Here is a 19309-nt window from a genome sequence, read left to right as displayed (position 1 = left end):
CCACCCTGCCCGTGGCTCCTGCCGCTGTCACCCCGTGGGTGTCTCGGTGTCTTTCTGAGGCCAAACCCTGAGCTTTGGGTCACTCCCAGGTCCCCCCAAGGCCCCTCTCTTGCCCGGGGGGGCTGCGCCAAGCCACGCCAGTGCTGGCCCTGGCCAGGGTCACCCCCCCACCCCGGGGACACCCCGCTGCGGGGTCAGCCCCTGTCCTAGGAGGGGCCGAGCTCGATGGTGCTGGGCAGGGGGTCCTGCAGCCCCACGTGCCCCCACCCCAGCAGGAACCCCTGGGAGTGGGTAGGGGGGCCACACTCAGTCTCCATCCATGTCGCGGCTCTGTCCCTGTCCCAGCTCACCCGGGTGGCTCGAGGTGGCCGGGCACGGCTGCAAGAGACGGTGAGGGGTGGGACACTGGGGCGAGGGGGCTGCCCCGTTCCAGCGGGATGGGGGGGCCGGGGCACCCCAGGACCTACTGTGCTTAGGAATAGGCCAGTCCCTGCAGCGGCCGCGCCGGCGCGTGGAACTTGTCCGAGTCCTCGAATGGCGGGTCTGGGGGGACGAGGGGGCAGAGAAAGGGGGTGAGCCGGGGTGGGTGGACCGGTGGTTGTGGGGGCACACGGTACACCTGTCCCTGCGGTGCAGCCCCAACCATGCCTGGGGTGCAGGGGGGAGGCTTGGAGTCAGGCAGGCAGGGGGAGGTTGGGGTGCAGGCTGGGGTTGCATGTTGGGGTGTAGGGGCAGGAGTACAGGACAGGGAAGCAAGCTGAGTGGGGTTTGGGGGTGCAATTTGGGGTGTGGGTTGGGGTACACGCTGGAGTACAGGCCGGGGTGCAGGGGTACAGGACAGAGGTGCAGTGCGGGGTGACCCCGGCTCACCTGTGAGGCTGCTGGCGCTGGCGCAGGCGGGTGGCGGGGACGGCTGTGGCCGCACCACGGGGGCAAAGGCGCTTTTCTGCTTCACGGCCGAGATCATGTTGACGGGGGAGAAGGAGAAGCCCCCGCTGGGGGTGGCGGCGGCGCCCGCGGGGAGGGTGATGGAGGAGGCGCCCAGCGGGGGGCTGGCGGGCACGACTGCGGGAGAGACCCCGAGGGGCTGGGGACGCGGCTGGGGACGGCAGCGCAGCCCGGGGACCCCGCGGGGACCCGCTCTGCGAGGGCCAGGGCTGGGGTCACTGTCCCCGCTCCCCCAACACCGCCAGCTTTGAGGACACCTCGGGGTTGGTGCGTGGCTTTGGGGACACACTGGGGCTGATGCACAGTTTTCAGGGATGTCCCCGGGCTGGTACATGGACTTGGGAACACCCTGGGCCAGTGCATGGTTTTGGGGACACACCAGGGCTGGTCTGTGGCTCTGGGGACACCCAGGGCTGGTCCAGTGCTTTGGGGACACCCAGGGGCTGGTCAATGACTCTCGGGACACACCAGGGCTGGTCTGTGGCTTTGGGGACACCCAGGGGCTGGTCAATGGCTCTCGGGACACTCAGGGGCTGGTCTGTGGCTTTGGGGACACCCAGGGGCTGGTCAATGGCTCTCGGGACACTCAGGGGCTGGTCTGTGGCTTTGGGGACACCCTGGGGCTGGTCAATGGCTCTCGGGACACTCAGGGGCTAGTCTGTAGTTCTGGGGACACCCTGGGGCTGGTCAATGGCTCTCAGAACACCCAGGGGCTGGTCTGTGGCTTTGGGGACACCCAGGGCTGGTCCATGGCTCTGGGGACACCCAGGGGTTGGTCTGTGGTTCTGGGGACACCCTGGGGCTGGTCAATGGCTCTCGGGACGCCGTGGGGCCGCGACTCACTGGCGTAGGGGGAGTTGGCGGTGGAGCCGTTGAGGAAGCTGGGGGAGCCGGGCACCCCCAGCCCGGCCATGCTGCCGCCGTAGCCGGTGATGCCGGCGCTGCCGCTGTACCCGCCCGGCTGCGGCGTGGGGCTGGGCCCGTAGCCCCGCGGCGAGACGCTGCCCGTGCCCCGGGCGTACCCTGCGGGCGAGAGGGGCCGCGGTGGCACGGAGGGACACGGGGGAACACGGGGGGCAGGGACCCCCCTCCACCGGCCGAGCCCCCGGCCCACCTTGCTCGGGTCCCTGCGGCGAGTCGCCCATGGTGCCGGGGAGCTGGGTGCCGAAGGAGCCGACCCCCATGACGCCGGGGGGCCCGTGGGCGCCGGCCAGCGCGGAGAGCTGCGCGGGGCCGCGCGGGACGCTGTACAGCGCCTCGGCCACGTCCGCCGCGCGCTTCAGCAGCGCGTCCTGCCGCGGGGACACGGGGGCGCTGTCACCCGCGGGACACGCAGCCGTGGGGGCTGAGACCCCAGCTCGTGTCGCCTCCCAGGGCACCCGCAGCCCCGATGGCCCCGGGGTGCAGCGTGGGCCGTGCGGGCAGAGATGGGGCGAGGGGCCGCGACCCCCCAGCTGGTGCCGTGGGAACAAAGGCGGCTGCGGAGGCGCCACCCACAGCCGGGCTCGGCTGCTCCCCTGTCCCCGCGGGGGGGGCGCGGGGGGGCCCGCTGCTGACTCAGCGCCCGAGGAATCCTGATGGGAAGCAGATGTGGGGCCGGAGCGCGGGGCGGCTGCAGCGCGGCGGGTGCAGGGGGTGCAGGGGGTATGGAGGGGACCGGGGCGGGGGTGCAGGGGGGCCCGGCTGGGGGTGCGATGCCCCAGGGGGCCGCGGTACCTGGTTGCCGTGGGGCAGCCCGTACAGAGCCTCCACCAGATCAGCCGCCCGCTTCAGCAGCACCTCCTGGGCAGGGAGGGGACGGGCTCAGGGGACACGGACACCCCGGCCCCATCCGCACCCTGGGGACATGCAGGCACCGCGCTCTGCCACCACCGTGTCCCCACGCCAGTGACACGTCCCCAAGCCAGCACCTCCTTGATCTGCCATGAGAAGCCCAGAGCCCCGGCCCAGCACTGCCCACCACCCACGTCCTGTGTCCCACGTGTGCCCCTGTGTCCCTCCTGTATTCCCCCATACCCCTCCCTGTGTTTACCCATTTCCCCCCTTTTGCCCCCCTGCATCCTCCATGACCCCCCCTGTGTCCCCATGTCCTGCCAGGGGTGTAGCAGGGACCCCGCACACAGCAGGGGGTGGGGAGCCAGGCCAGCCCCTGGGCTGCACCCAGCACCGGGGGGGCACCAAGGGTCTGTGTCCCCCTCCCTGTCCCTTGGTCCCCTGGCACTGCCAGGGAACAGCCCTGGCTCTGGGCGAGGTGGTGCCAGCACCCATGGGTGACAGTGAGTCCCTACCCGCACCTGTGGGTGTCCCTGGGCACAGCCCCCCCACCAAACCCAGGGGTGGTCCCTACCTTGGGCAGGCGCTCGGGGTCCCCGGGGTGCCGGGGAATCACCTTCTGCAGCCGCTGGAACCCGTAGTCGATGGTGGGCTCGTTCAGCGCTGCCGAGGGACGGGGGGTCAGCGGGGGACCCTGCCCCGAACCCGTGGGGAAACTGAGGCACGGGCCGCGGGGTGCAGGGCCAAGCCAGGGCACAGCAAGGGGGGACACCCCATCCACCACAGGGACACGCCAGCTGTCCCACTGTCCCCACCTGCATCAACAGCCCCAGCGCCCCGTTCCCTCCCATCCCCCAGCCTGGCAGCCCCACCGGAGGGGTCCCAAGGGGACGGGATGGTGTCCCTTTCCCAGGGGTCTGGGCCCCTTTCCGAGGGGTCCACGCCCCATTCCCAGGGGTCCGTGTGCCTCACCGGTGTACACGAAGCGTCCCGGGGCGCCCTTGCAGAACTGCTTGGACTTGTAGGACAGCGTCACCTCCACCACGCCGGGGATGTGCCGCGGGGGGGTCTGCACGCGGATGGCGTGCGGCGTGATGAGCTGCGGGGCACGACGGGGCTCAGCCCACGGCTGGGGGTCACGCCGGCCCCCCCACCGCCCCACGCCCCCTACCTCGCTCCACACCAGCACGGTGCCGAAGACCACCTGCAGCCCGTCGAAGAAGTTGTCCCCGATGACGATGACGGTGGCACCTCCGGTGGTCCAGCCCTCGCTGGGGCTGATGGCTTTGATGCAGGGGGTGGCTGCTTCGGGCGGGGGGGGAGAGACAGGGCAGCAGTGAGTGGGGGGGCGCGGGGGGTGGGGGGCGCGAGGCTGGGGGAGAGAGGGAGAGCAGAGGCAGAGTGAGAACCAGGCGGCGGCTGGGGGGACAGACACACGGACACGGATGCACAGATATGGACAGACGCCAGGGGGAGCAGAGGGTGGGGGGTCAGCCTGTGGGGATGGATGGGGACAGTGGGGAGGGGATGGGGACAGTGGGGAGGGGATGGGGACAGTGGGGAGGGGATGGGGACAGTGGGGAGGGGATGGGGACAGTGGGGGAGAGTGTGCAGGGGACAGACTGGGGGACAGCGCATAGGGGTGGAAAGAGCATCCTCAGGATGGACAGACAGACGGACAGAGAGCGAACGGGCCAGACAGGCAGACAGAGCACATGTGCATTGGACAGAGGGACATGGACATGGTGGATGCACCGACAGAGAGACAAAGGGACAGATAGAAAAGGCAGGTACCCAGCAGGTGGGTGGAGAGGCTGTGTATATGTGCCAGGCAGACAGACAGACAGAGCGAGCAAATGGGTCAGACAGGCAGACAGAGCATGTATGTGCTGGACAGAGGGACACAGACATGGCGGGTGCACAGACAAAGGGACAAAAGGACACACAGAGAGGGCAGGACAGCCTGCAGGTGCAGGACAGAGGGACACGGGGACAGACAGCAATGGCCAGCGGGTGGGAGGAGAGGCCGTGTGTGTGTGCTGGGTGGACGGACAGACGCGTGGGACACAAACATGGGCTGGTGCCCCCAGGTCCCTGGCAGGGGGTGCGGGGCGGCCGTGGCCTCCGAGTGCTGTGGGGGAGCGCTGGGCACCCACACGTCCCCCTTGTGGTCCCAGTGTGGGGACGTGGTCACTGGGGCTGCCCTGGCACAGGGGACACTGCGGGGGGAGCAGCACCCGCTAGCACAGACGCGTCTGTCCCCCCGCATGGCCATGCACGCGTGTGACATGGCACACACGTCAGGACGTGGCACACACGTGTGGGGACATGGCACATGTGTATCAGCATGTGGCACACACGTGTTGGGGCACAGCAAACGTGTTGGACGTGGCACACGATTTGGGACATGGCACAAGTGTTGGGACGCGGCACACACGTGTCAGGACACGGCACAAGCATCGGGACGCGGCACACACGTGTCGGGACGCGGCACACACGTGGGGGTCCCCCGGGACTCACCTTCGGAGGGGTCGAGGCGCCGTGCCCGCCGGCCGTGCTTGGAGTTGTTGTGCACGAACATGTTGTCGGACACGGCCAGGACGTGCCCGTCCACGTTCACCGTTGTCGACACCACCACCTGCAGGACAGCCAGGGCCACCGTGTCACCCCAGTGTCACCCCCGTGTCCCCGACCCCTCCGTGCGAACACGTATGTGCAAACCCACACCCGCATGGCCGTGCACGCCTGTATATGTGTGTGTGTGTGGACGTGCCGAGGGGTGTCCGCGGTGCCGGCCGGGGGACCCCGCGCCCCAGGGGACACCCCAGCCCGTCCCCGGTGCCCCTGCACCCCGCTCCCCCTCCGGCGTGGACTTGGCTGCTCTCCCGGAGCTGCTCGGCGCTATGCAAATTGGATAGGTCGTTAATCATGTAAAAATGTCACAATTATCATATCTTTACGAGAGGCCCTAATGAAGGCGCCCGTGCTGGGTGGGGGACGGGCCGGACCCCCCCTCTGCTCCGCTCCCCAACTGCAGCTGCTGTGGGGAGAGCAGGGCTGGGGGAGCTGGGGGCGCCGGAGCAATTAGGGTTTGCAGATTAGGGTTTGCAGAGGGGCCATCGCAACCGGGGTCTGCAGGGGGGTCCAAAGGCAACCGGGGTTTGGGAACCTGGGTTTGCTGGGGGGGTGGGGGGAATCGGGGTTTGGAAATTGGGGTTTGCAAAATGGGTGAAGGGAGCTGGCGTTCGCAAAGGGGTCGAGGGGAATCGGAGTTTGGATTAGAGTTTGCACGTTCAGGTTTGCAAAGGGGTTCGGGGCGAATTAGGGTTTGGACATCAGGGTTTGCAGAGGGGGTGCGGGAAACTGGGGTTTGCAAAGGGATCAGAGGGAAATTGGGGTTTGCAAATTAGGGTTTGCTAAAGGGTTCAAGAGGAATTAGCGTTTGGAAATCAGGGTTTGCAGCTGGGGTGAGGGAAATTGGGGGTTGTCAAGGGGTTCAAAGCCAATTAGGGTTTGCAAATTGGTGTTTGCAGTGTGGAGGGGATCAGGGTCTGCAGGGGGGTCGAGGGAAATTAGGGTTTGGAAATGTGGGTTTGCAGGGGGGTGAGGGGAGCTGGGGTGTGCAAAGGGGTCGAGGGAAATGAGGGCTTGCAAATTAGGGTTTGCAAGGGGTTCAAGGGGCATTAGGGTTTGGAAATCTGAGTTTACAAGGGGATGAGGGAATTGGGTTTGCAAATGGGGCGATGGGAACTGGGATTTGCAAAGAGAGGTGAGGGGAACCGAGGTTTGCAAAGGGATTCAAGAGGAATTAAGGTTCGGAGATCTGGGTTTGCAAAGGGACGGGGGGAGTTGGGGTCTGCGGGGGGGCTGAGGGAAATGGGGGTCTGCAGGGGGTGTCAGTCAGAGTTTGCAAGTCAGGGTTTGCAAAGGGGTTTGGGATGAATTAGGGTTTAGAAATTGGGGTTTGCAGAGGGTCAAGGGGAATTGGGGTCTGCAAGTTGGTTCAAGGGGAACTGGCATTTGGAAATCAGGGTTTGCAAAGGGATGGGGGAGATTTGGTTTGCAAAGGGGTTCAAGAGCAATTAGGGTTTGGAAATCTGAGTTTGCAGAGGGGCAAAGTGAACTGGGGTTTGCAGGAGGGCTCGAGAGAACTCAGGGTTTGCAAACGGACCAAGGGAAATTAGAGCTTGCAAGTTAGCGTTTGCAAAGTGGGGCAAGAGGAATCAGGGTTTGGAAATCGGGGTCTGCAGAGGGGACAAGGTGGATCGGGGTCTGCAGAGGGGTTCAAGAGCAACTAGAGGTCTGCAAATTAGGATGTGCAAAGGGAACAAGGGAAATTAGAGTTTGCAAGTTAGTGTTTGCAAAGCGGGCAAGAGCAATTACTGCGTGGAAAGGAGGGTTTGCAAAGGGGGAATTAAGGAATGGATTCCCTAACGTCCCTCGACCCTTTCGGGGACTCGGCGCCGGGGTCCCTGTGCCCACCTGGAAGCGCCGCATGTCCCGGGGGTTCCCCGCGTTCTTCAGGCAGTTCTGGTTGCACTTGAGGAAAAACTTGAGGAAAAACCTGGGGTGGGATAAAATAAACAGCGGTTGTACCAGCAAATCAAGGGGGTCCCAGAGACCCCCACCCCGTCCCTGGGAGCACAGCAGGGCTGAGTGTCCCCACTGCCTTGGTGTCCCCAGCTGGAGGTGGCACCACGAATGTCACATCAGGCACCAGAGCGCACGGTGTCCCCTGTATCCCCCCTCCTGTGACACATGTGTGGGTGCACAGACCCACACCTGGGGACATGGACCCACACCTGGGGACACAGCCCCATGCCTGGAGACATGCCAGATGTGTCCCCAGGACCCCCCCACCCCAGAATGTCCCTAGGTGGGGTGTCCCTGCACACACGTGGGTGCACACCAGGACCCCCACCCCCAGCACTTTTGGGCACCGAGGTGACGCTCGCTGTCCTCAGCCAGGGGACACCCCCCAGTGCATGGGCACCCTGTGTGGCCACACATGGGGACATGGGGACACTCACCCCATGCAAACACGGCTCACACGTATTCGCTGTGCACTGTGCCCGCCCGTCGCTCTGTGCCAGCTCGCTTTGCCATGCCATGTCACCGCACCAAGTCCCCAAGCTGTGCCAGGTCACCCCGCCGCGCCAGGGCACTGTGCCACCCGCGTCCACCGCGCGTGCCAGGTCACCGTGCCGTGCCAGAGCAGTGTGCCACACCGGGGCACTGCGCCATACGTGGTCACTGTGCCATGCCAGGCCACCATGTCCGTCCGTGCCACCTCCCTCCTCTGGCCCGGCACAGGGTGGCCCATGTCCCGGTCCCCTCACCTGTGTGCCCGGCTCTATCCGGCCCGCACGGGCACCGCATGGGGCTGGTGCCTCCATCGCGCTGTGCCACCCTGTCCTATACCAGTGTGACACCCTGTCCCATCCCACTGTGCCACCCTGTCCTATACCAGTGTGACATTCTGTCCTATAGCAGTGTGCCACCCTGACCTGTCGCACTGTGCCACCCTGTCTCTATCCCACTGCACTGCCCTATCCCCATCCTACTGTGCAGCCCTATCCCCGTTCCAGCGTCCCACCCTGTCCCCATCCCACTGTCCCATCCTGTCCCCATCCCGTCTCAGCAGCTGGGCCTGGTGTCTTGTCTGAGCCCCTGAACCAGCGCCTGACCCCACCACCTCAGTCCAGCCCCCCTGTGCCCACCCCAGTCCCCAGCTCTGTCCCCCAACTCCCTGACCCTTCCCCGAGGGCTGCAGGGGGACAGGGGGGCCGGGAGGGGACACGGGCACCCAGCAGGAACGTCCCCAGGACTCCGCCAGCTGCTGGGAGCGGGAGGGGACAGTGGGGAGCACAGTGCAACAGGGCTGTGGGCACCCCGGGACCCCTCGGGCACAGGGATGGGCGCAGCCCCCCCGCCCTATTCTGTGGGACACGGTGGCCACAGCCAAGGGATACTGGGCCAGCTCTGAGCACCTTGTGGGACCCTGTGCAGGGAGGGGACCCCCAGACCACAGCAGCACCAGGGCACATGGTGAGGGCCCTCCCAGCGGTGACGCTGCCCACGGGAGACACTTTCCTCGGGCGAGAGCAGGAAGAGGGGACCCCCCCGTGTCCCCCGTCCCCGTCACCCGGCGGGTGGTAATCAGGGGAAGGAAGGAGCCGGAAAACGGCCGGAACGCCCCCCACCCCCCCGCCAGGAGATTGACAGGGGCAGCGTGGGGTTGGGGGGACCCCCCCAGACCCCCACTGCCGGGGGGGCCCATCCCGAACCCCAGGTCGGCCGCGTCCCCCCCGAGCGGCAGCGGCGCATATGGGCCCGCGAGTTAAAAATACCGGCGCTGCGCATGCATTAGCATCGCTAATGGCAGCGCTGCCCATTTAATATGCAAATTCCCGGCGCTGCTGCCGAACACCTTCTGTTCCGAGCGCATAAATTTGAATTTGCAATTAGAATAATCTTGTATAATTAATGAAAAGCGTCAATTTTAGCTCCTAAGTAATTTGATTAACATGTTGATAGGGCACTTATCGGGCTCTCTAAACCAGTGGGGCTGGGCGTCGGGCTGGGGAGCGGGGCCGGGGGGGCCGGGGGAGCGGGCGGCGGGGCCGGGGACCCGCCTGGCCCCGGGTGACCCACGGGGGCCCCGGGGACAGCGGGGGACACGGGGAAGCCCCCCGGACAGGGATGGGGATGTCACCAATCCCGGGATGTCACCTCCTTGGAGTGCAGCCCCGAGGGGTCTGTGGGGAGAAGGGGCTGGGGTGGCCTTGGGGACACTGGCCCTGGGGGGTATGTGTGTGGAAAACAGCCCCTACGCCAGGGCCGGGGGGTCACAGGCCACCCGGGACCCCCTGCACACTCCAAAAGCACCAGCGTGGGTGCAGCGCCCAGGACACCCCCGGGACGAGGTGGCTGAGGGGACAGGGGGAGACAGGGACGTTGTTAGCGGGAGGTTTGTATTGGCTGGGCCAGAGTTCCGGGGCTGTGACCCCCACATCTGGCCAGGGCACATCTGGTGTGGGGGGGGACACACAGCTGGTGGGCGCTGGTGGGGTGGGAGGGACAGGGGGTGGGGACCTGTCACAGCGGGGATGGTGTCACCCTGGGGGGAACAGGGGCTGAGAGGGGGTGAGCAGGGTCTGCCCTGTCCCCAGGGACCCTCCAGCACCCTGGGGACACGGCGCTGCCCAGAGGGACCCCCAGGGCCCCCATGCAGGGAGGGGGAGGCAAGGAGGGGGCACAGCGCTGGCCAGCCCCATCCTGCCCCCCACGCCTCCCGGCCCGGAGCCGAGTGACCGAGTCCTGCAGGGGGAGACGGGGCCCCTAAAGCCCCCAGCACCCCCAGAGCGCCCGGGCTGCGCTTGGTGTCACCAGGGGTGACGAGACACATGAGGGGTCCTGCACAGGGACAGAGGGATGGGGACAGGACATGCTGGGTGGAGGGGCAGACGGACAGATGGACAGAGGTGTGGGGTCTCGGGGTGCTGTGCAATGGGGGCAGGATTGCTGGAGGGCTGGTGGGAGGGGTGGAGGAGGGAGAGAGAGGAGAAGGGAGGAAGCAAAGGATGGGGGAAGGGGTGGGTGGACGGATAGACAGATGGAGGGATGGACGGAGGGAAGGAAGGATGGAGAAGAACAGAGATGGATGGAGGGAGAAGGTGGAGAAGGATGAGGATGGACAGACAGATGGATAGGTGGATAGAAGGAGGGATGGAGAGAAGGATGGGTGGATGGAGGGATGGAGAAGGACAAGGATGGACAGACAGAAGGATGGGTGGATGGAGGGATGGAGAAGGACAAGGATGGACAGACAGAAGGATGGGTGGATGGAGGGATGGAGAAGGACAAGGATGGACAGACAGAAGGATGGGTGGATGGAGGGATGGAGAAGGACAAGGATGGACAGACAGAAGGATGGGTGGATGGAGGGATGGAGAAGGACAAGGATGGACAGAAGGAAGGATGGGTGGATGGAGGGAGGATGGTCCATGCAGTTCAGGCAGGGCAGAAGGACACGGCTGTAGACGGACAGACAGACACTCGCTGCAGTGCCAGGAGGACGTGGTGTCCCTGTCCCCACCAGCGAGCACCTCCCCTGCCCAGGCTTTCTGTCCGCACAGTGCTGGCCCCGGGTCCCACCCCGCACGGGGACAGGGACACCCCGCACCGTGGGACATGTGGGGCCTGTGCCACAGCCACACACCTGGGGACACGGTGTGGCACGGGGTGGCCGCGGGCTGTCCCCACAGCACAGGGCCGAGCACAGGGCTGCCACCGCCAGGGCGCCCAGATGTCACCTGTGTTATTTAATTGTTGGATGCACATCAGAAGCGCTCGGTGACAGCAGCCTGGCTGTCCCCTGGTTGTCCCCGCAGCCGGACCGGGGCACCGCACGCCCTCCCGGCCCCCCACACCGCTCCCCTGCTCGTTAGTGCTAACGAGGCAGCGCTCGCACCTGCTCCCCAGCCCAGGGGACTCCCCAGGCCGGCCCCCGGAGTCCCCCCCGCCCCCTCCCGTGTCCCGGGCCCCGTACCTGTCGATGATGACGGGGTCGGACGGGGTCTCGTTGCGGTTCCCGCAGCTCTTCTTGTCACAGCAGCGGCTGGGGACAGGAGCGGCTGTGAGGGGAGCGGCGGGGGGCAGCCCCTCACCCCACCCCGGGGAGAGCCCCCCATTCCCACCCCCTGCCCCCCACCATCACCCAGCCCTGCGCGGTTGAGCGGGGGGGCCCACAAAGGCATGGGGGGCTGAGTGGGGGACCCCAGGACAAGGACCTCAGATGGGTGACACCAGAACAGGGGGGGCTGTGGCAGAGAGGACACCACTGGGGTAACCCCTTACCCACCGGTGCTATGGGGTTGGGCTCCAGTTTGGGGCTCTCAGTGCCCCCCAGGCCTGGAAACGCTCAGTGAGCCAAGGGGGGGCTCTGAACAGGGGTGTCCCATCCGTACACCTTCCCTTGGGGACAGTGTCACCCAGAGGGACACGGCAGTGCCGGCAAACATGGCAGTGCCAGCCCCGGGGGGCACAGCGGGGAGGGGGGGCCCCAGCCCCGGCTTCGTTAACGCGGCTCCTGGAGATCAATTAGCGGCGCTGGCACGGAGCGCTAATTTGCACAAACACCGAGCGCCAGGGAGGTAAACAAGAGCGGGGCTAATGGGGCACTGGGGACCCCGTGCCAGGCGGGGGGGCTGCGCTCGCTGTCCCACAGCCCGGGACCCCCGTGCCCCCGCCTACCTGCACATGATCTCGTGGGTGAGGAGCACCCGGCACATCTCGGGGTTCTTGTCCTGCCCCTCGTAGATGATGGCCTGGGGGGTAAAAAACAGCGGGGAGGGGGGTGCACCGTCTCCGGGCACCCCGCGCATCCCCCGCCACGGCCTGTCCCCAGCGCGCGGACCCTCCCCGGGGGACCCCGGCTGGGCAGCTGTGTGCCTGCACACCCAGATGTGTACAGATGTGCTGCTCTGCCCCTGCACAGACGTGTTCCCCCTTGCCCCCCCCACACTCACATCTGGGTGCCTGGGGGTGCCAGGGGACAGGGATGCTGGGGAGACTGGGGGGGGGAACGGGGATGCTGGGGGGGGAACAGGGATGCTGGGGGTGCTGGGAGGGCTGTGGGGGCTGTGGAGTACAGAGGTGCTGGGAGGGGACAGGGATGCTGGGGGTGCTGGGGGGCTGTGGGGTGCAGGGGTGCTGGAGTTGCTGGGGGGGCTGTGGGGTGCAGGGGTGCTGGGGGGTTCTGGAGGGTTCTTGGGGGGCCAGGAGCTGCCAGCCCCTGCTGGTACCTGCTTGGACATGGAGTCGATGAGGCGCACGTAGAGGTCCTGCTCGGTGCGGAGCCCTGCGGTGACACGGGGGGGTCAGGGCCGCCCGCGCCCCCGGCCCCCCCGCCCGGCACCCACCGTTGCTGTACAGCAGCTGCAGCCGGTAGTGGATCCCGTTGTTGGTTTTCTCGCCGTTCTGCTCCTGGGGGAGGACGGTTGGGTGGGGGGGGTCCCTCTGGGTGCTGCGGAGCCGTTCCGGCAGCTCCCACACGCGCAATGAGTTGGGGTGAGGTCTCAGCCTCGGCAGCACCGGCTCCCCTGACCCCCACAAGCCGGGCAGCGTCCCCATCCCCGTCACCCCCATCCCCGCCGGCCCCGGGGTCTCACCCGCTCCTTCTCCACGAAGTCGATGAAGGAGGTGCGCTCGATCTCCACGGGCTGGCCCTGCCGGTCGTACATGGCCAGGACGAAGTGGAAGAAGTTGGATTTGCGCAGGTTGGACGGCGGCTGCTTCTCAAAGTGGGCGCGGGCCAGGCCCACCCCGCTGCGGCAGGACGGGGTGAGGGGGCTGCCGGGACCCCCGCGCCCCTGCCCAGGACCCCTCAGCTCTGGGACAGGCTCGGTGGGAGCTGCTGGAGCCCCCGCGGTGCGGGACAATGGTCCCTGAGCCCCTGGGGTGCTGTGGACCAGGATGGGGGTGACACAGGGTGGGACACCCAGCAGCTCTTGAGCAGCTCTGGGTGCAGGCACTGGGGACAGGAGGGGACAACTCTGACCCCCCGCACCCGAGCCCACCCCCATGCACCCCCCACCCACACCAGTTTGCTTGTGGCTCCAGCTGCTCCAAGGGCCACCACTGCTGTCCCTGTAGGGACACAGCAGCTGACAGGACAGTGACAGCACGGGGGAGGGTGGCAGAGCCGTCCACAGGGACAATGGCTTCAGCACCGGCCAGTCCTCATCCTGGTCACCTTGTCCCCAACCTGGCTGGTCCCTGTCCCCAAGGGGTGCCCACTGGAAGGACCCGCTGCCACCACCCCCAGACACGGAGGGACACGACTGTCACCCAGTGGGTGGCCTGGGAACAGGTGGGGGGTGTGACACCCAGCCCCCTGCCCACAGCCCCCCGGGAGGGCCATCGAGGACAGGAGCCCCTGGGGAGGAGCAGGACCCCCGACATCCGGACCCCTGCAGGGGACACGGCACATGGGTGGGGGGCAGGGTGGGGATCCACAAGCCCTTCCCCCTCCAGCCCCACAGGACCCCCCACTTACAGCTGCTCCAGCCAGGGGCCGCTTAGCTCCCGCACAGCCAAAACCCCCATCCTGCTCCTCCTGGGACTGCCCAGCACCCACCCCTGCACCCCAGCTCCATGGGGACACCTCTCAGGGCCCCACCCCAGCCAGAGCCACCCGTGTCTCCCCCAGACAAGAGGAGCAAAGGGGGCTCAGCCCTCCCAGCAGCCCCAGGAGCTGCCACCCTCATCACCCTTTAACGGGGCTCCCTGGGTGTTAATCACCCCGGCACCGCCCCGGCGCAGCTGTGGGCAGCAGCCAGGGCCAAGGCCCGGCCCGGCAGCGCCAGGGACGCGGCTCCTGACCAGGGAAACTCTCGCTAAGCTGATTGCCAGGGAGCCCAAACGTCCCCAGCGGGCAAACGCCGGGCACACGTCCGCATGTCCCTTGTCCCCAGCCGGGGGTCTGGCCCGCGCTGGTGGGTTTGTTCTCAGAGCCACCCTGTGGCATTTGGGGGCGCTGACCCCCCAGCACCCCCCAGCCCCCATCCCAGTGCACCCAGCTCCCCAGGGGATGGGGACCCCAGCGCCACAGGACCCCGCTGTCCCCGGCAGCATCCCCGGGGCTCCCAGCTGATGGGATGGTGACACGGGGCAGTGAGCCAGCACCCCCATCCCCCATTTCCCTCCACTTCCCTCCACCCCCCCCAAGGTTTGGCCCTAAAGTGCCGGGGGGGCGATGGAGCCGCCAGCCGGGGTAATGGCTGCGTCCCCGCGCCAGCGCTGCGAGCCCTGCGCTCCCAGCCGCTGCCATTAATTATTAAGGGCAATCAGCGCATTTCCTAGCAGCGGGGCTGGCCAGCGGCTCTTACAGGAAAGCAGCAGCTTGCCTGGCCCCCCCATCCCGCAGCCATGGCTCTGCAAACGGGGTGAGGGGGAGTCACCCCCAGTGCCTCTGCCTTGCCCTGCGACCCCGGCCCGGGGGCCGCTGGCATCACCCAGGGACCCTGCGGTGGCTGTGGGGACCCTGCGTGGCTGTGGGGTCCCAGGGGAGCAGGGGGATCCCTGCGGGTGCTGGTGTTTGCAGGGGGGTGGTAGGAGCCTCCTGCCAGCTCGGGGTCCCAGAGGGTGCGGGATGCAGGGTGGGGACAGGCTGGGGGTGACAAGCACCTCATGAGTACATCCACGCATGTGGCACAGGTGGCACAGGTGGCACAGCTCAGCTGTGGGATCCCACGGTGGGACATGGAGAGGAGGGGGCCTGGGGGGCAGCGCAGGGTGCCCCACACTCAGCTTGGGGGGTGGCGGGGGTAGGGGTCTGCAAGCCCCATCCTCACACACCGAGTGTGTGGGACCCCATGGGCACATGTCCCTGTCACCGGGCAGCACCACCCAGCTGTCCCACCCGGCGTGTCCCCCGCGCCGCTGGGGACAGGGACGGGCAGGAGGGGGCTGGATTTCATCCCTTTCTCACAGCCCCGCTCCAGGGCGTGGGGAAGTTTTGGGGTGCGCAATGGCAAGGTCAGCACCCCCTGCACCCCGGCTCGGGCACTGCAGCCTCCCGGCACTGCCCCCCCAGCCCCCTGCAGCCGGGGGGCCCAGTGGTCCAGGCTGGGCTGTGGCACTGACTGTCCCCTCCCTGATGGTTGTCACCTCCTGGCAGTGACTGTCCCCCCACCAGCAGTGACTGTCCCCACACCGGCAGTGGCTGTTCCTCCACCAGCAGTGACTGTCCCCACACCGGCAGTGGCTGTTCCCCCACCAGCAGTGACTGTCCCCCTGCGGTGGCTGTGCTGGGACAGGGCTGGGTGGCTTTGCTGCCTTGCCAGGGAATCGCTGCAGCTTTCAAGCACCCTGCAGTATTTGCCAACACGGCAGCTTTGGGGAGGCCTCAGGGACCCCCAGGGGTCCAGCCGTGGGGCGCAGCCTCTGGCGCAGTCACGGTCCCCATCAGGGAGCCGGTGGCGGCACTGACACCGCAGCTGGGGACCCTGAGCTTGGGAACTGTGCACACAAGCAGGTGATCTCAGCCATGGAGCAGGTTGGTGCCAGGGGTGTCCTGCTCTGCTGGGGCCCCGTGCAGAGGGGACACCCCCCCAAAGCCCCAAACCTGCTGTGCCCAGCCAGGCAGAGGACGCGGGTCACCCCAGGCATCACCTGTCAGCCCTGGACACAGCACGGTTCAAGCACAGCTCCTGCACTCCTGAACCCCACAGTGCACACAGAGGGGACATCTGGGGACAGCGAAGTACCCCAGCTGCAGCCGGGACCTCTCTGGATCCAGGGTGGAGAGAGAGCAGGGGACAGGGGACATGGAGCCCCCCAGGGAGGGCAGGGTATGGGGACATGGAACATGGAGAGAGGGCAGGGGATGGGGACAGGGCACATGGAGCTCCTGGGGGAGGGCAGCGTATGAGGACAGGGTACACAGAGGGAAGGCAGGGGATGGGGACAGCAGGGACACGGGTGGCCATCGGGCTGCACTGAGGCAGCAGCACAGGCTGCCCGAGTGGCTGTGGCATCACTCACCCCAGCCGATGCCACCAGCCCTGCCCGGGTGACAGGGATGGCACTGCTGCCGACCCTGCCCTTGCCCTGAGCTGGGGCTCAGGGTGCAGCTCCTGTCCCCAGTGGATGCACAGCACAGTATGGCATGGCATGGCATGGCATGGCATGGTATGGCATGGCATGGCACGGTATGATATGGCATGGTATGGCATAACATGACACAAGCCCCTCGCAGCCCCAGCAGCAGCTCCTGCTCCCCTGCCAGCACCCACCCACCCTCCCAACACAGGACAACAGGCCTGGCACGCATGGGGTGCCAGGGGCTCAGGGTACCCGGGGTGCTGCGGTCTGTGGGGTCGCCGGGGTGCCCGAGGTTCACAGGGTCACCCAGAGACCCCGGGAAGCCAGGGGACTAGGGTCACCCGGGGTGTCTGAAGCACCTGGTGGGCAGGAGGCACCTGGGGTGCCCAGGGGTCCCGGGGTGCTGCGGGTGTGGGGTGCCCGGGGTGCCCAGGGCGTGCAAGGTACCTGGGACGCCCATGGCATCTGGGATTCCCACAGTGCTCGGATGCCCGTGGAGCCTGTGGGACCTGGGATGCTCGTGGTACCCAGGATGCTCACGGAGTCTGGGATGCTCACGGTGCCCAGGATGCCCGCAGTGCCCGGGATGAGCACTGCACCCAGGATGCCTGTGGGACCTGGGATGCTCGTGGTACCCAGGATGCCTGGGATGCACACAGCACCCAGGTTGCCCGTGGAGCCTCAGATGCCCACAGTGCTCAGGATGCTCACAGTGCCCGGGATGCCCACGGAGCCCCTTACCTCTGCGCTGCCGTGCTGGCGTCCAGGATGCCGGTGCCCTGCAGCCAGCGGACGGAGGGCAGCCCGGCGGTCAGCGGCTCTTCCTTCATGGGCAGGCCCCCCCGGGGCAGCGGCTCCTGCACGGAGAACATGGCAGGGGCTCAGCGTTGTCCCCCGCCCTCAACTTTCCTGCCCCTGGCCCGGCAGCGCAGCTCAGAGCCGGGCAGGTGCCGGGGGCCGCCGCGGTCCCGACCGCCGGGGAAGCGGCATCTGCGGCGGGTGAGCGGGAGGGAGCGGGGGGAGGCTCGGGGAGGCTCGGGGGGAGGCGGGAGGCGGAGGCAGGCGGAGGCAGGGCCGGAGAAGTTGGAGACGGAGGCGACCAGCAGCCAAGTGCGGGGACCGGGAGGGGAAGGGGCGGGGGGGGCTGGAGGAGGGATGGGGAAGACAGGGGAGGAGTGGAGGGAGGGATGGAGGGAGGCTTAGAGGAGCGGAGGGAGGGATGGAGGGAGGCAGGGGAGAAGTGGAGGGAGGGATGAGGAAGGCTCAGGGGACCGGAGGGAGGGGTGGAAAGAGGCAGAGGAGGAGTGGAGGGAGGGATGAAGAAGGCTCAGGGGAGCGGAGGGAGGGATGGAGGGAGGGATGGAAAGAGGCAGAGGAGGAGTGAAGGGAGGGATGAAGAAGGCTCAGGGGAGCGGAGGGAGGGATGGAGGGAGGGATGGTGAAAGCAGAGGAGGAGTGGAGGGAGGGATGAGGAAGGCTCAGGGGAGCGGAGGGAGGGATGGAGGGAGGCTGCGAGGAGCGGAGGGAGGGATGGAGAGAGGCAGAGGAGGGGTGGAGGGAGGGATGGAGGGAGGCTGAGAGGAGGAGTGGAGGGATGGAGGGGGGAGGAGAACGGAGAGGGGCGCGGGAGGGGCAGACGCGGCCCGGGATGGGGCGGGCGCGGGCGGCAGCGGCTCGTTACCGGGCGGGCGGCGGCGGCGGCGGGCGCGGCGCGGGGGGGCGGCGGCAGCGGCGGCGGCGGCAGCAGCGGCAGCAGCAGCAGGAGCGGCCGAGAGGGGGGCTCGGGGGGCGCCGGGGGCCCGGGGGCACCGGAGGGGCCGGGGGGGCCGCCTCCCCGCCGCCGCCCCGCGCCCCGGCCCCGCCGCCCCGCCGCGGCCACCAGCACCATGAGCAGCAGCACCGGGCGCCGCGGCCCCGCCGCCCCGCCGGCCCGGGCCATGCCGCCGCCGCCTCCCCGGGGAGGCAGGGCCGGAGCCGCCGGGGGAGGCGGGGGCCGCGGCCGGGCAGGCTGACATCATTCCGGGGAGGAGCGGTCCCTCCCCGCGCCGGCGGAGGGGCTCCGCGGCCACCGCCGCACCGGCCGCACCGGGGAGGGGGCGGCGGCAGCGGGCGCCCCCGGGGCCGCCGGGGAGGGACGGAGCGGGGAGTCCCTGCGCTACCTGGGGGGACGGCGGAGCCTCCCGGGGAGAGCCCGGCCAGCCCCGGTACGGCGGGGACACCCCGCTGCGGCCCCAGAGACACCAGGCTGGCCCGGGGACACCCCACTGTGTCCCCAGAGACACACCGAAGGGACCCCAAACGTGTTCCAGAGCGACCTCAATGCATCCCCCGGGACACTCTGCAGAGACCCCAGGCAGACCCTGGGGAGACCTTATTATATGCCTTGAGAGACCCCAGACAGGCTCAGGGACCCCTCGAGGGACCCCCCTGTGACACCCTGGAGGGACCTCAAACATGTTCCAGAGCAACCTCGCTGCATCCCCCAGGACACTCTGCAGAGACCCCGGGGTACCCCAGAGGAGACCCCCCCACATCCCGCGACCGACCCTGCAAGGACCCCAGGCAGGCCCCGGGGACAACCTGGGGACACCCCAAATGGGCTCTGGAGATGAGCCAGAGGGACCCCAATGCTGACGCTGAAATGCCCTGGTGACACCCCCTGCAGACCCCCCCACATCACGAGGTGCCTCGCAGAGACCCCGGAGGAGCCTGTGGGACCCCCCCGGCATCCCCCCCCAGATCCCCCAAACCTACTGACACCTGGCGTGACCTCCATGGGGCCCTGCCTCCCCGGAGGTGCCACAGGGACCCCATCTCTGTCCCCTGCACCCCCAGGGTCCCCCACACTGACCCCCAATGGACTCCTCAGACACCTCAAAGAGCCACCCAGCATCTGTCCATCCCAGTGTCCATCTGTCCATCCATCCCAGAATTCATCCATCCATGCCCCCATCCCTCTCAGTGTTCATCTGTCCATCTG

At 67.7% G+C, this 19309-nt stretch overlaps 1 protein-coding gene across 1 annotated transcript; it reads right to left on the bottom strand.

Moving 5' to 3' along the window:
• Positions 1-472: 472 nt before the first annotated feature.
• Positions 473-18268, bottom strand: EBF4 (EBF family member 4; the record flags this gene model as incomplete). The annotated part of the gene is made up of 17 exons (XM_080343561.1): positions 473-543; positions 871-1065; positions 1792-1971; positions 2063-2240; positions 2665-2730; positions 3296-3384; positions 3694-3820; positions 3893-4026; positions 5242-5359; positions 7204-7285; positions 11273-11341; positions 11977-12050; positions 12528-12583; positions 12645-12708; positions 12894-13050; positions 17071-17186; positions 18011-18268. 17 exons carry the CDS (start codon positions 18266-18268, stop codon positions 473-475), a joined length of 2034 nt encoding a protein of 677 aa, XP_080199687.1.
• Between the last annotated feature and the right edge of the window lie 1041 nt (positions 18269-19309).

This window comes from Nesoenas mayeri (assembly GCF_963082525.1).
Source record: "Nesoenas mayeri genome assembly, chromosome: 4".
Lineage (NCBI taxonomy): Eukaryota > Metazoa > Chordata > Aves > Columbiformes > Columbidae > Nesoenas > Nesoenas mayeri.
Note: the sequence above shows the minus strand (reverse complement) of the source record. Positions and strands in the feature narration are given on the sequence as shown.